Raw genomic sequence first — 17,574 nt, 5'->3', positions numbered from 1 at the left:
GATTTATAAAAGACAGAACAGCCTTTTCGGGGTTTTTTCCAAAAAAGGCTGAAGTCTTGAAATTGTACGGTGGGAGCAGATAAAAAGTTACGAGCAGTGTTGGGTGTAACTAGTTACTAAGTAATTAGTTACTGCACTGCAAAAATTATTTTCAAGAAAAAAAACTCTTAGTATTTTTTTCTTGTTTTCAGTAAAAATATTTAAAAATTCTTAAATAAAGATGCTTTTTCTTGATGAGCAAAGTGACCCAAGAAAAAAGTGTAGTTTTTAGATCAAAAATAGCAAATTTAAGTGATTTCGTGCATAAAACAAGCAAAAAAAAATCTGCCAATGGGGTAAGCACATTTTCTTGAATTTAGTGTTTAAGGAAAAATTTTCAAGATTGTTTTGCTTACCCCATTGGCAGATTTTTTTTGCTTGTTTCATGCACAAAATCACTTAAATTTGATATTTTTGGTCTAAAAACTAGACTTATTATTTTCTCGGGTAATTTTGCTCATCAAGAAAAAGCATCTTCATTTAAGAATTTTTAGATAGTTTTTCTTTAAAAATCATTTTTTTGCAGTGTGTAATTTATTACTTTTCCTTTTAATAGTAGAGTGAGGGATTTCTTTTATTTTTCCAGTAATTTAATGACAGTAACTTCTGATGTAATTGAAGAAAATACTGTGTATGGACTGTAGATTAATGATATATAATACAATAGTGGATTTAACATCAACATTTAAACTTTAGGGTTAAAATGCATGCTTTTCATGTATCCTTCTCAGTTTAAATACTTTGGTGAGTTAATAAGAATAATGGTAACACATGTCTTGTGTAGTTTACAATTCTCACTATAAACTAGTTGGTTATTAGCATAAATATTACTGAGATTTTGGCTGTTTATTAATAATTAAAGATAATGTCTGATTCTGCAAAACCGTATTTTACATCCTTAATCCAACACAATTCCTACGAATACTTAAACTTAACAACCACTTTACTAAGTATTAATAAGCAGTTATAAGGACTATATTGAGACAAAAGTAGTTAATAGTTAGTTAATAGTAAGAATTGGACCTTTAAAAGTGTGACCAGAATAATTGATGTACTTTTATATGATTTATTCCAGCCGTTTCAAGCCGATCTTTGTATCGTTTACTAAATAGGATTTAGAAAGTAATTAGGAATAAGTCATGAAATACTTTATGGAGAAAGTAATTTGTATAGTAATCTAATTACATGATTGAAGATATAATTAGTAACTAGTAATCAAAATTACTTTTTTGAGTAACTTACCCAACACTGGTTAAGAGTACGGCACAACTATATGTTAATGTTGTTTACATTATATGCTTCTGATTGCAAACAAAACACCATTAGATTTTGATTTACTTACTGCCTGTGGTTCTGACTCTATTAACGCTGTGACCTCTCCATCACTCAGTTGTAAACAATTGGCAAATCCGGTGTCAAACTGGGACTTGTTTGTAAAGCAATCATCTCCAAAATGCAGGTAACATAAACCCATTGGCAATTACCTTGTTGTCCAGAAAAACAAAATGCATCCACTGTTGTCTTAAAGGAATAGTCTACCCTTTTGCCATATTAAACTATGTTATTACCTCAACCTAGACGAATTAATACATACCTATCTTTTTCAATGCGTGCACTGTACAGCGTGTTGTGAATGTGTTAGCATTTAGCCTAGCCCCATTCATTCCTATGGTACCAAAAAAAAGTTTTATTTTGTGGCACCATACTTACTGGTATAACTCCTCATGTAACAGTCTTTAAATAAGGAAAACACGGAAGTGGCTTCCCTGTTTGGTACCATAGGAATGCTTCGGTTTAGGGTTAGAATTAGATTAAATGAAACCCTTACCCAAATCCAACTCTAACCGTAATGCCAGGCGACAATGGTTTAAAATTTTGAAAATATAAAAAAATAAATCAGAAAAAAATAGTATAAACCAATACTTAAAGCGTAACTAAACCCCTGGTCAGAGCCTGACTCCACCCACTGCAATATTTGAAAAATGCAAGAAAAGTGGGCAGATCCCAACGGAGATAGAGGGGACGAACTAAGTGTGTGGTGAGATCGTAACAAGGGCGTGGTGATCTTGAACCTGCTTACGTCACGAGTCATTTTTTGGAGCCAACATCCAATAGGAAAATTCAACTGCAGTAGCCACTGTTCAACCTGAAGAGGGCAGCACTCAGACGTTTTTACACCATATATTGTAGTATTGAAACACTTTATATCCAAATGTCAAAAAACTGACTAAAATCAATGAAAAGCACTAATAAAGCATCATCATCTACATCAGAGATTGGTCAACAAGACTATCCTGTTGTTTTATAAAGCTGTTTTAAAAATACTTGTGAGGTATTATATTACAGCAGAGCCGATCCTAGCCTTCTGGGGGCCTAAGCAACTTTGTGAAGGGGTCCTGTCATCGCATTTATAAAAAAAACATTCACTGTATTCACAAGTATCTAAACAAAATGTGTACTTTACATTAGTACTTAGAAAACAAGGTCTACTGCCAAATATATTATTTTTAAGAGATGTAAAACATCAGGGAAACTAATTTAAAATTATGAATAAATTAAAACCAAAATAGTTGTTAGATAAACTATTACAAATAACTCAACAGATTTTCCAATTTGTTTAAAAGGCATGATCAGACTCCACAGATAAACACACCAAAATACATAAATAATTCTGTAAATATGCAAACATTAGACCTAATGTGTATTGTTTTATAATGCTAACAGGAGTCACACAACATCTTGCATGAATAAATGTGTTTATTTTTTAACGCGTATGAAATATTGTGATTATTAATGTGTACAAGCATTTCTAACAAAACACACTGGACTAAAACTGAATCTAGGGATTTGGACTGCAGTGTTTGTCATAAATCCATTGCATGGTTAGCAGGGGCGTTGCTAGACATAAAGCTCTATTGGGGCACAGGCCCCCATTTTTTTGAACTTTTTTTTGAAAGCCTGCAATGCTTTTCTCAGCAACAATGCAATTTAATACAAATATTTAATTTAATAAACAATATTTAATAGACTTGACAGCAGGTTTCCTGAGATTTTTCCTCTAATGTTTGAGACCTAACTGGGTGAGGATGTTGTTTACCTTCCTTAAACTCATCAACTCTCCTTTCTGCTTCCCTTTCCATGCTTTGCACAAAACATTCATGTCCGTATGCAGGAGCCAATAGTGATTGAGTCAAAATAAGATTATCATTATTATAAAAGATCTTACTTTAGTTTCGTCATGTTTTTATAAGCTAACTCAGTCGCGTGGTGCCACCTGGACTTTTTTATGCAACGGTGCGTGCACGCGCCAGTGCGACTGCTGCAGCGCTTTTACAAGCGTGACTAACATAACTGCATAAAAAACTACATTGCATTGTAACAAACATAACTACATTGTATATAGATCCGTTTTTGCCGTGATTATCTTTTGGAAATGAATACACTATAACTGCTAAAATTTAAACTTGAGATTTACACTGGGGCACAAAAGATTTACACTGGGGCACGTGCCCCAGTGTAAAAGGGGTCTAGCGACGCCCCTGATGGTTAGTCAAGACTAAATAGGAATTTATAACATTAATGTGTTCTTAAACTTTTTACTTCACCTAGTGGTGCGGGGCCCTACGCAGCTCGTGTAGCCTGCGTATAGGGAGGATCGGCTCTGTGTTATGCTGCATTTACACCAACCGCGGTAAGGGCGTGAAGCGCGAGTGATTTCAATGTTAAGTCAATGTGAAGACGCGTTGACGCGCGTCAGGAGGTCCGGCGGCGCGGAAGAGGCGTTCGGCGCGGAGCGGAAGACGCTTTTCCGCCTTATTCTCGCGTGAAGCTCGCGCGAAAGGCGCGAATTGAGCGTTGTGCGCGGTACGCGCGAATGGTGCTTTTGTGCATTTTGCGGATCACGCAAATTTGCGGCTGACGCCTGAGTTGAAAAATTTGAACTTTGGCGGAATGTCGCGCTGCGTTAACCAATCAGGAGCCTGCCTGCTGCTGTGGTGGCAGCCCCGCCCGGAGTCACTCACTCAAGCAGTCACTCGAAGCTATATGACACAAGTTGTTATTTCTATAGAGGAGAGAGGAATAAAAAGGACCTCGCTTGGAAGAGTGTCAGTAAGGACTTTGGGCAACTTGGTAAGTTGTAATACACGCTTCACTTTTGAGTCACTTCACGTTTATCTACCCGCGCCGTTTATTTTTACCCATAGTAAGGTTACCCAAAACAAAACTGGTAACTCTCTTGATAAATGCACAAGTAACATCAGTCATCTTGCAAACAGACACTCGCACAGCAGTTGCCCCTCCCACAAGAAGCGGATTTTGCTTCGGACGCGCGTCAAATGCTTGCTTTTTCCGCGCGTCTACATCCAAATTGTTCAAGCGGCAAACCACGCGCGGTAGACGCGATTTTGACGCCCAAACCGCGTTTGGTGTAAACTCAGCATTACAGTATGGTTTGGGAACTTAATTGGAAATCTTAATTGGAACATCTGTTGTTGACATCATGGAAAAATGTTGGGCAAGAAGAATATAGTAACACAGGGAGACGGCTACTATCTTACCAGTCTGACACAGTTTTAACCACAAACTCGAGTTTTAGGAAAAATTGAAATATGTGGTAATTGGCTTAAATTTAGGATGTAACTGTAAAATGGTCTTTGAAAAATCACTGTACAAAAAGAAATGTATTTGTGTGAGCTGATCAGCAGCACATTCGGAACAGACAAACTGAGCTGTGTATCTACAAAACAATGTTTCTAATCATTGTTTGCTCCTCATATGTTTTGAAACTGGACTGTTTGGACATATAAACATGAACACTTGTTTCATGTCTGAGAACAGAAACAGATAAACAAACGAGAAAACCTTTTAAGCCATTCAGGTTAAAATGCGATATTAAAATGCAATTCGCAACAGTTCAGAAAGTAAGTGAAACAATTTTGAAGGGCCAATGTAGTAGGAAATGCAAATTCGACGTAATGACATCACTGTTATGCTTATAACGTAATGACATAAACTAGCGACATTTAGCAACTTTTCATCAAAAATAGTTGGCAACACTAGCTGGCAGAAGTATATATGAAAAACGATGTGTAGCCTACGCTGCGAGGCTACACCGTAGGACCAACGCACAACAATAATGAGCCATTTAGTCTGCATGCAACTGTTATTCTGTGCGTTTTAGATGTTGCTCAATGAGTGATCAATGCCTGTTACTAAACCATCATTTACGGACGGTCTAGTGATTTGATCAAAGGTGCTACTCAAACTGAAAAGTTCAAGAAGCACCAGAGCAGAAATAGCGCAGAAGCTCGATGCCGCCGTGACCTTGAGAGCAGGTCATGCAGCTCTTTTCATCACCCGTGAGCTGTAGAAGAAAGAACAGAAATTTGGCCGAGTCACAGTTATTACAGTCGACCGAATGGCTGGGTTTTAATGAGCAAACCTCTCATTTCAAAGAACATTCGGGTGCGTTTGATGAGTATGTTTTTGAGCATTTCTTTCATGTGTTAAGAACTTCCTATTTACTCTTATTAACGCGACTGTAATTATTCACCACCCGATTATTCACTCCCACAAAAACACGCCGGAGAAGATTAACGATCGGACGACGGTCGTCGGCAAAGTACGTTCACTAATCATTGAAAGTGTTAGAATAAAAAAGCTATTAAACAATGCAAATCAAACCACATTCCTCAAACCGGCTCAGTTCCACTCTTCGGCCTGATAGCAGAGAAATTGCAGATAACTCCATTAGAGGAAAGAATTGAAAATACGATAAAGCCGAGGAGCTGATGTATGATGTTTCCTCTGGCTGCAGGTTCCGATAAAGAGCTCATTTCCAATGAAAGAAGCACTTGACAGAGGCAATTTTGCTGTTTTAGCGAACACTGTCGTTAACAGGCGTGAGATAAGAAACACAAGTGATTACCCATAATGCCATCCTCAAAACACACGCTATTATGCTCGCTCATTAACAAAAATCTCATCTGCGTGATGCAGGGTAAAAAGTTTTTAATATATAGGAAATTTGTTACGCATCGGCTTAAATATTCTGCAGCTGAACATAGATGCTTACATTATTTTGTTGTTTGTTTATTCGGACTTTGTGATGCTTTAATGCACAGTTAGCTTTTTGCAGTCAAGGTTTCTGGTTTTGTTTTCTTCTGGCGGTGAGGAGAAAGCTAATCGAAGTAATCGTTTTACTGTCACTCATAGCTAAACTGAAAACTTACACCTGTGATAAAATTGTTTTCATTAAATGGCCATACAGTATGTGTAGGTTTTGACATATGTTTGCTTAATAAAAAAATATTCTTATTGATTTTCAATTTTTTTAACATTACAGTCATTTCAGGTATATGGTATAATATTGATTTGACCTTGAAAGCTTTATTTCTGTGCTTTCTCAATGCTGACAGAAGGTGAAAATCAGGAGGTGTCATAATTACCGATGGGATGCTGTTGTTTTCACATCACTGTTATTTGGCCCTAATGAAAGTCATAATTCTTCGTAAGCCACAGACCTTTTATAGAAAGCAATATAAATGCATTATCAAGTCCAAATTATCATTTTTATAATTGCTAACCAGATGGCCAATACAGAATCCTCTTAATCATAACCAAATTGCTATTGTGCGCTCTATACAGCGACACTTTCATATATTATACTCTTGTTTGCTTTTTAAATATTCACTGCATAATCATGCAGCTCAGCATTTATCAAACTTCTTTTCTCCATGTGGTCTCACAGACCCATCAGTAAGACATTTCTGGATGGTTATAAACATTCTCAATAATATTAGTTCAATTTAGAAGAGATGCACCAATAAAAAAAAAAATGTCTGCCGATTATTCAGACTGATATCTGCCGATACCGATGGTTTGGTGGTTATATTAACTTGCATTAAATAAATTTGTGCAAAAAAATCTGCCATTGGGGTAGGAAAAAATCTTGAACTTTTGGTCATATCTGCAGTTTATTTACTAAAAACGGTGTAAATAAAATAATACAGGCGCAACAGCTGATTTCAATAATGACCAACGCAATCTACTAAGAGCGGCGCAAATTAGTTCAGGGTCACAAATAATCAGAGCTGACGAGGTGCAGGTGATCTACTAACACCTGATGAGCTTTAGTTTAGCACCACAGACACAAAGCCATAGGACACTGAAAAGAACCAGAGGACAAAAAGATGATAAAGTAGTTTTGAAACTTCTGGTATTGTGTGACGACTTATAGATTCTCCTCTTTTATTTCCTCCAGCAAATAAAAAATAACATGACTTGGCAAACAATATTTTTGAGTAATATGTTCCTCTGGCATTCCAAATAAACTGTTACGTGCTAAAAAAAATCATCTGCCTTGTCCCACGCGCTCCCTGATCTCTGTGATGCCTCCTCCTATCAGCAATAATTGCAGCCATTTCAAGCGCAAAATGATTTAAGACATGCCTTTTTGGGTGGAAAATAATGGAGCAAATATGAGTAATATCGCACACGCAAACATTAGTAAATTACAGTGTGTGAATCATTTAAATAATCTCCTCCTATAAATTTTGCGTCTGAAAGGAAAAATCCTGAAAATGCATACACTGCAAAAAATACTTTTGTCTTTGTTTAGTACAAATATTTACAAATTCTTAAATCAAGATGTATTTTCTTGATGAGCAAAATGACCTAAGAAATAAGTCGTTTTTTTAAAGAATTTGTGCTTAAAACAAGCCAAACAAATCCGCCAATGGGGTAAGAAAAAAATCTAAAAATACACTGCAAAAAATGATTTTCAAGAAACAAATTCTTTGTATTTTTTGCTTGTTTTCAGTAAAAATATCAAAAAAATTCTTAAATCAAGATGCTTTTCTTGATGAGCAAAACGACCCAAGAAAATTACTCTTTTTAGGTATTTTTACTGAAAACAAGACAAAAATACTAAGATTTTTTTTCTTGAAAATCATTTTTTGCGGTATAAGTAGTATAAATTTTTCTTAAATGCTTAATTGAAGAAAATAATTTTCACCCCATTAATGCCAATTAATGGGGTATGCTTTGCGCTTGCGCAAGATGTTAGTAAATCTGGCCATTATTTTCTTACTGTAGGTCATTTTGCTCATCAAGAAAATGCATATTGATTTAAGAATGTTTTTATTTTTGTGTTCAAAACAAGACAAAAATACTTATGTATTGTAGTTTCTTTACACACACATAGCTCATATTAATTGCATGTTCCTGTTCTCCTTTTTGAGATATATTGACATATATCAGATGTATCGGCCATGACTATCGCCTGTTTTTTAATGTGTGAAAAATTGCTTTAATTGACCGATACAGATATTGACCGATATCTTAATGCATCTCTTATTTAAAATAAAAATAATTGATACTGTGACATCAAGTACAGTCTTAAAAAAATAGCTAAAAAGGTACAGCAATGGCATAGAAGAACCATTTTTGGTACCTCAGAACCCTTTTGGAACCATTCAGTCAACGGTTCTTTAAAGACCCATTTCTTTCTAACATTTTTAAAGACTGAACCTAAAAAGGTTCTTCTATGGCATCATGAAGCTTCAATCGAAGCAGTAGATGCGTTTATTTTACAGTAAATGTGCATTTTGTTTGCATTTTGTCTGATTGGCTGTGACATTTGTTGAGATGGATTAGGCCAAATTGTTGATGTTTTGTAGAGAAAAGAAAGTGTTTGAAGTGTTTGATTTGTAGTCTGGTGAAGACATCTAAACATCTGCTGTGTCCGAAACCGCTTCCTCGTTCACTCATTCACTATTCCCTATATGGCAAATGACAACTGAGTCCACTATATGGGGAAGAGGCAAATGAAAATGAGTGAGCGATTTCAAACACTGACGTAAATACAATGCATCAGAGAGCTGTCGCAAAGACTCATCATAAACCCTTACATCTGTGTGGCATTGTAAAGTTGACTTTCTTACTGTTTGTCACATTTGTCGTGTCTATTGTATTAGAGAACAAAACAACTGCTTGTCATATTTATTTACTGTTATGTTTATTTATTATATGTCAAAAATATATTTTAAATGAAAGGTATCGCATTTATTTTAATTAGTTTCTAAAAAAAAGTATATAAACGTAAATATGGGAAATAGTGAGTGAGCGAGTGCATATTGAATGTACCCTCAAAGTCAGAGTGCATTGTGGGTAAAACATAGTTAACGAATGAAGGGAATGAAGTTGTTCACTTAGGTTTCATACACCACTACAAAATGGCGGACGGCAAACATAGTGCACTATATAGGTGATAGGGAGTGGTTTCAGACACAGCCATCCCTAAAAAGTTTAAGAGAACGTATAAATTAAGTTTATTTTTCTTACCCTATTGACAAAATGTTATTTTTTACTACAGGCATAAAGCTCATTTTAGTTAGTACATTTGATTTGCCTGCAAGGAAATAAAAATAAAAAGTCATCTCTGAAATGTAGTCCTAGGCAATTTTGCTTTGGCATAAATTTTGCCTGTTTTAAGAATATATTTGCTTTTATTTTAAAGTCAAAATTGAAAACTTTCAAAGAGCCCCGGGGTGCACGAGAATCACTAATGTAGCTGACAAAAGCATATACTGTATTCATATATTCATAGAAGAAAAGGCTAATAGCATCCATTATGTGTCTCTGCACAACTGTTATTTACAGTAATTGGATTCTGTTCATTTCCAGTTCGTACAAATTGGCAGAAAATGTCAACCTGCTGATAGTGCGTTGTGGCAAGATGGACGTGGAACAAAGAGTGATTCATACGAGGAAGAGTACGACAAAAAGTGACACAACAAAAACTAGATGCACATGCACAGGCACGGCCACGCATGCAAAGTGAGGTCTGTTCTTGATGCTCTCATGCAAAAGTAATGATGTTCCACAAAATGATGAATTCTTATATTTCTCTCCAGGCACAAGGGAGAAGATGCTAATAGGATAAAGAAAAGTTAACCACATAAACCCCAAACATATGCTACTTTTGCATGAATGCAATCCTGCGTTTCAAAGCACCTGAAGCCCATTCTCCAGACACCAAAAGTTACTGGACACGGTTCTCTCCGAGCAGCAACAGAGCGAATGGATGCACTTTTCAAACTCTCAAACCATTAAAATGAAGAATGGATGCCCCTGGGGACGATGACCAAGGGTCTTTTTTAATAGACTTGGGTGGCAAAGGTCTTCTTTTTGTGTCACACGCTCTCACTATGACATATGACCCGTGTCATCCTTCTCTGATCATACAGTAGGTAACCTTCTCATCAACATAAGATAATTAAGTCTGTGATCACCAAGACCCTTTTTTCACTGGACGGTGTTGGCATAAGACTGCTGTAGGTAACGGGCCAACCACAAACGAAGGCTGATGGTTCTAGGATTTGGGTCTGAATTATTGATATGGTTCCGTACGAGTAGAGAGTTTTTAACAACGCTCATTTGGAAGATTGAGAGGCGTCGGCAGGGTGCTAAATCTGACAGCGTGCTCCACAAACAGCGGCTTTACTGGCCGCACAGATGGCCGAACTCAAAGTTTTAGTTTTTCAAACATGTGCACACACAGGTCTGGGATCAGTGGATAAGGCCACCAGGCTTTGAATCAATGTAGAAAACTGTAGGCTACGCGTGTGGGCCGGCCAATTTGCATTTATTTCCACAATATGTTGTGAAGACCAAAGGGGTTTTAGATTGTAACATTACATTTACACATTTAATAGATGCTTTTATCTAAAACAACTTACACCACATTCAAAGTATTCATGTTATCTGTAAGCTATAGATGTATTTTTTACTGGCAAATATTTTTGTAGAAATGACAGTATTACTGTCAGCTGGTGGCCAGTAACTTACTGTAGATTTACATTGATGTTATTTACTGGCAACAGTTTGTTCAAAGTTAAATGAACATTAAACATTAACAAGTCTTTATCTTAACAGACTAAAACTTAAATAACAGCCTTATGCAAGGCATTCTGGCAACCAAAATCTGAAGGAAAAAACAGAAAACGGTTGTTATTTTATATTTATTCTAAGATTGTTAATGTTTAATGTTCATTTAACTATGAACAAACTGTTGCCTATTAATAACATACATTTAAATCTACAGTAAGTTACTGGCAAATAGTTTTAACAGTTTTGGGGTTTCGAACCCTTTGAACATTTGCGCTGCGAATGTATGATCTACCAGCTGTGCTATAGGTATATTTCAAAATCTAATTCTCAAATATAGTTTGGATGTCGATAAATGTTTATTGTTTAGCAGGTGTCCGTTTTACTAAATGCAGATTGTACTGTAAAAAAAAATGTAGCATGAAATTAAAACAATTTGGTTTACTATTTTACTATTTTTTTCAGATCACTGTGTTAAGATTGAAAAAAGTAAAGTAAAAAAAACTTGAATATATATTTCAAATACATCCTTTTAGTGTTGATAAAAAGTCATACACATTTGGTAGGACACGGTGAGTACATAAATTTGTGGTCTATTTCTTTATTAAAGTGGAACAGTGTGCTCATTCATCCAACATGATAAAACATGGCATGTCCATGTTGCTGACTAACATTAATCATACTATTAAAAGAAGAAAAATGTCATACCATTAGCCAAATAAAAAAACTGTGTTTATCTAATGGAGCTTTGCAGTGAATGTTAAAAGATACTAATGGCATGAGCATAGTACAGAATACCAAAATGTGGAGTCGAAGCCCCTGATAATATTCCTCAGAGAACAAGGTGTACATTTTGGGAGAGAGGGAGAGGAGAGAGCAAGAGAGATAACATATCTTATAAGGCTCAAAGGATTTGAAAGGTGATTGCTGTACAAGAATTATCTTAAGTGATGTTTATTTGGTTAAACTGACTCAGGTCAAGCATTTCAGAGATTCATCACCTGGCCTGTTAGTATTCCAATATGACGTCTGATCTTTCCTTTATGACGCCTTATCATGACGTGACATAATGTAACACCTTCAGCTGTATTGCGTAATTGCGCGCCTTTTCTGTTGCGTTTAGTTCAAAACTAAATTTGATGTTGTAACAAAATAAAAAGAAATGCACTGTAACATTTCCAGTCATTGATTTTTGCAGAAGTCAGTATAATGAAGTCATGTGTTTATTGCATCGTCCTTTCTAGTTTGTGAACACAAGCATCTCTGTATTTAGAGATGCTTTTATGGGCTGATAAATTATTCACGTTCACAAATAAACCAAAAGAAATTCGCATTTATTTATTTGTTTATCTAATATACGTATCCATTTTTTCGTTCATTTGTCAAATGCAACCACAACCACCCGATAGTTCTGGCCCTGAAGTCACTGAGTTGACACATGGCATTTTGACAGCTGTCAATCACACATCATTATCATTACTCTCATTTACTTGCAATTAAAGTCACAACTCTGTGATTTATGATGCCTGTCGCAATTACTGTAGTCATTCATATAGACGTCATTTAAATCATTTAATGATCTTAATGTTAAGTGTTTAGTTGCTGTCCTATTCTGTTTGATCTCTGCTTTCCTCCTTACGTGTGTGTGTGCTAGAGAGAGAGAGAGAGAGAGAGAGAGAGAGAGAGAGAGAGAGAGAGAGAGAGAGAGAGAGAGAGAGAGAGAGAGAGAGAGAGAGAGAGAGAGAGAGAGAGCTCAGCTTTGAATGCAGACACGAATCACGGGAATCACGCGTGTGCTGTACTCTGTAACTCCACATGGCAGATCCTGCGTGATATGACACGGGTGGTTTTGGCTACGTAGTTATGGACACTGGAGTCGCATTTCCGAAGATGTAAAGCCGAACCTTTATCTCCAGCCACAAGCTCATCTACAGTCAGCATTCGTACATTCTGGACCTGTTACCATTGGACTGGCACCACTGACCCTGTGGATACCTCTCCAGAGCGCAGAGGATTTGCGCAATTTCCAAGACAGCACCAAATTACTTATTTACTTTACTTGGATGAGTTTTCTCTCCATTTGGTTTTCTTTGCTTTTGCATCATAACCCTTATTGTATTGTTAGATCTTAATTTTGACAAACAACAGTTCAATAATGACCGTCGATGTAATTTCGTTGTAATCCAATTCGTGTGTCTTTTTTATGAAATGCGTAAAAAGGAAAACACCGCGCGTCCTACATTTTCTTCGGATGAAGTCTCTTTTGGCGTGTCGGCCCCATTCCAGTGAAAATCTATGGAAGTAAGGCAGTTTGCATTGAAGTTGATTTAAGGTGGGAGCTGGGATTATTTTCTGCGGGAAGGAGTGAGGATGCAGTCGGGGATGCGAGCGCTCTGTGCCGGCGGAGGCGCGTCTCTCTGCTGCCTTCTCATGTTGTGGATGATCTACACCCACCTACTTAAAGAAGGCAAGTGCTGAGCATCACTGCATGACTTTTACTGTAGTAACACAGTCCAAATGGACCCAATCCTATTTATGCATGAGTTCCCGATGATTCTGTTCCTATTATAAAGTTTTTTTTTTTAATAAATGCAGCTGTCAGATTTCTGTGAGCCAGGCTTTTGTGCCTGTCTTAACACCCAGGAGACTCCAGCATAGTGCATAGGACAGATAAAGGTCCTTTGAGAGGCTCTGGTGTTATTATTATGGAAATTCACATCATAATAAAGAGGCCAAACATCACTGTGGCTTTGAGGAGTCTATTGTGACTTGTCAGATTGGTTATAGCGTCAGATGTGTCAGGTTAGGAAAGTTCCTGTTTTTTGCTTATCCAAATACTGTGAATAATGTGTTTAGGGAACATGGCATTTGTATGCATGTGTGTATTTGAATTACGGCATGCTGACTTGCTCAACACACTATGATTTGTTGATTCTTGGATGTTGGATTTTGAGTCCTGGGGTTCGAATCTGACTCACATTTGAACAGCTAACTGCCCTAAAGAGGCATTTGGAGGCATGTGGGTTGTGCACAGCGTTTGTGTGCCGATGTGGAAGTTTTGCAGATGGCTCTCAGTAGGGGGGTGGTGGATTGGGTGGGATGAGATTGGGGGGGGCAGTTAACAGAGGGTATAATAAGAGATATTAGGGATATTACCTCCTCATCTCTCTTTGCACGGTATTATTGCAGATTTACAGGCACCCTGCTGCATCAATCCCTAGGTTTATATAGAGAGTAGGTATACTACACATTAGCCGTCTTGTATTTTAAGGATCAAAGACGCCTTCTAAGCTCTCACAGTTAGTGCCAAAGCTGTTAGTTGTAATTTTTTGGGTAGGTGGCCTAGTTTGGTTTTGAGAGGTACAGGTCTGCATAGTGCATTGAGGTGTGGTAACACGGTGGTCTGTACGTTTAGACCACCATGATAAGATTTCAGAGGAAGGAAGCTCATCCATAAACATCACTGTTATTACTGCTTCAGTTGATAAGAAAAATGTGCTTGGCTTTGTGAAATTCGCTTGGTTTTATTCTGTAAGACAGACCTCAGTCAGCACTGAATGAATTTCAGTGTGAAGTGACAGCCTGTGATTCCTGTGGTTACCTTTCATTTCAGTAATGATATCCATGACCCTACTGAAGCTGCGGGTGAAATATTGATTTATCAATGTGTGTGACTATCGACCTTTGCGGCTGTTCGGCGTAGCGTAATTTACACTTAAAAGCACGACTCTTGAACTCTGCGGTCATGTGATGAAAGAACTTCATCACTCTCGTCCTCTTAATGGACTTTTAAAAAGATCCAGCATGCAGGTTTTACAAATGCACATCTTGATACTTGTTTAATCACAGAAAAATGTATGTATGTGTGAGCCAACAGTGTTTATATTCGTCATTTAATTATGTTGTTCTCTCAGGCCAGGGCTGTCATCCAGAATCAAAACAGAGCCCTCGTGATGACATCACCGATAATGCACAGACCGTTTTCAGCACCGCCTCGCGTAACGGGAAGGACAGCGATGGGATGAAAGATTTACAAGATTAAAATTCATTGTCTAGGGTCCAATTAAAAAATTACCCATCCTTCCGTAGTGGAATTCCCCAGAAAGCTCGGAGCGAAGATTAGTCATTTGTTAAATATTGTTAAAAGATTTCTGTCCTTCCTGCACCGTCGAACACTCAAACTGACGCCTGTGCAAATTATATATGAGATTCAAACCAGCATCTCTGCATGTGCAAATCTGTAACCTGCTTATGCACAAGCTCATAGCACTGACCGACATCTGCCTGCGTTTGACAGCTGGTCCCAAACATCAGCCAAATGCACTGCACTGCACATCAGAGACTGTTCCTGGTACTGTTAAAGGTGTGTGTGTGTCATTTTTTGATTTTAAATATTGTCTTCTATAGCAGATTCAAATCTAGAGAGTATAGGAGTTTTTATATACCCAAAGAGTTTTTCTATTGCATTTACATTCGCATTGATGGCAGATGCTTTTATCCGAGCTATACATTTTATCACTACATGCGTTCCCTGGGATCGAACACACACACAGTCGTTTGTGCTGCTACAGCGGTGCTGAAAGTGGCATTCCCATTGATCCCATTCCCACTTGCTCAGCCGGTGCATGAAGCTCCAGTTGTAAGTAAGTGAGTTCAGGAAACATTTTTGAGCCAATCATCTGAGCTGTAGGCGTCATGTGACTGAAAACCGTCATGCAACAGAAAAAAATCAATTTCACGCCGTTAAGTGCCCTTCGAAAATGAAATATTCGCTTTGGCGATTTATACGTCGCTTCGAAAAATGTTTGCGAGAAAGAAATTACACGCTTGGCTTTTAAAGTTTTTTCAGGAAATACACTTAAGCAGGTTGATTTATCTGTTGATTTCTAATGGCTTCTGTTTCACTCCTGACAAGCGGCGGCAGTGATTTAAGACGGTTTGATTTGTGGTAGATGTTGTTCTTTGAACATAATCCAAAACCCCTCCATGGACTGAAATAATTCATATCAATAAACGCGTCTGTGGTGGAGAGACAGATGGAGTGCGTTCGGCTCAGCGTGTGGATTTACAGTATCGATGTAATAAAAGAGACACTGCTGGTTTTTAAGATGGGCCCATTACCTAACACGTGCTCTGGTCCGGCGGACCCTTTCGGGGGTTCGGTAACAAAGAGCCGTGTGGGTCGCTGCGAGTGGCTGTGAATTCTGCCCTGACAGCTCGCCCCACAAAGCTCCTCCATTCGTCATGGCAACGACAGGAAATCAAAGTGTGTTTGGCTGTGGGTGTTCACTCTGGGCCGCCGAACGGACAGATGGATGAGCTGTCAACACCATCAGTGGTGCCAGCTTATTTAACAATACATTTGGAAATGTCAGAGTTTCCCCTCTGCAGAATTTTCACAAGGCCACCCACGACACCTTCTGACCTCTTTCAATAACCAGGACGGTGTGTTTGGTTGAAAATGAATCAGAAGTTTTCAGTTCATCTTGTACAGTAGGAAAGTAAATCACAAATGAAATCTCAGTGGCGTCTCCTGCACATCGGTGCCGAATAAATAGAGGCCTGTGGCCGGTTGCATAAACATAGTTGGAAAGTAAGTCTGTGTCTTAAGAACTATTCTGACCAACTAGCGTTTAGTTAGGGCTAATTGCAGACTTTATTCTTATGTAACTGATATAAAACGGTTATGATCAGTTGACCAACTTGTTAGACTAATCTAAACAGTTTATGCAATTGGCCACAGATTTTCCAACAGACCGATTTTTCAAACAGTGTGTCATAAACTTTGCTAAAATTGGCTAAGATTAAAGTTCAGCACTCAAGAACTCAAGGTGCTTCTCAATCCTTATTTGTGCATCCTCGTTTTCTTTACTCGCAAAGACGGAGACGAAACATTAAAGGGGACATATCATGAAAATCAGACTTTTTCCATGTTTAAGTGCTATAATTGGGTCCCCAGTGCTTCTATCAACCTAGATAATGTCAAAAACTTAGTAGCTTAGATCAACCCAGTAACTACTTTTGGTAAACCATTCTCTGCAAATGTGGAAAAATAGCTCATTGAAATTTGGCTCCCCTTATGATGTCAGAAGGGGATCTTACCAGTGATGCACGGATCAATGTATTAAGAACCCGCACTCAACCGACGTTTTCAACTAACCCGCCCGCAACTCAGACTGAAAAAAGAAAAAAAAATATATATATTTTTTTTTAAGTAGTAATTGTTTAAAATAGTTAATTGGCATCTTTATTTCAAACGACCCAGCTGACCGCGAACCGAATATCATTAAAAATATTTTTGGATGACTCGTAACTGATTTTGGATCTTACTATAATAATACCGCCCCTTAATCTGCACTATCCAACCACAGCACTGCCATTTAGTGCCATTTGCATTTTAAAGGACACACACAAAAACGCCACATTTTTGCTCACACCTACAACATGGCAATTTTAACATGCTATAATAAATGATCTATGGTGTATTTGGGGCTAAAACTTTACATACGTATTCTGGGGACACGAAAGATTTATTTTACATCTTGTGACATGTCCCCTTTAAGTGAAATGGCATATCCTCATTCGTTACTCACAGTATAAAGTTCATTGTCTTTTATCAAATTATCTAGTGCATTAAAAACCCTA

At 37.6% G+C, this 17,574-nt stretch overlaps 1 protein-coding gene across 2 annotated transcripts in view; it reads left to right on the top strand.

Annotated features, from left to right (window-relative positions):
• The first annotated feature begins 12,682 nt into the window (after positions 1-12,682).
• The window catches only part of tafa5l (TAFA chemokine like family member 5, like), a 68,603-nt gene continuing 63,711 nt past the window's right edge, over positions 12,683-17,574 (top strand). For both annotated transcript variants that reach the window (XM_065248116.1, XM_065248115.1), the window contains exon 1: positions 12,683-13,396. In XM_065248116.1, coding sequence (XP_065104188.1) covers positions 13,300-13,396 — 97 coding nt within the window. In that variant the 5' untranslated portion in view covers positions 12,683-13,299. The remainder of the gene's footprint in view (positions 13,397-17,574) is intronic.

The sequence above is a fragment of the Paramisgurnus dabryanus genome, chromosome 11 (assembly GCF_030506205.2).
Source record: "Paramisgurnus dabryanus chromosome 11, PD_genome_1.1, whole genome shotgun sequence".
Classification (NCBI taxonomy): Eukaryota; Metazoa; Chordata; class Actinopteri; order Cypriniformes; family Cobitidae; genus Paramisgurnus; species Paramisgurnus dabryanus.
Note: the sequence above shows the minus strand (reverse complement) of the source record. Positions and strands in the feature narration are given on the sequence as shown.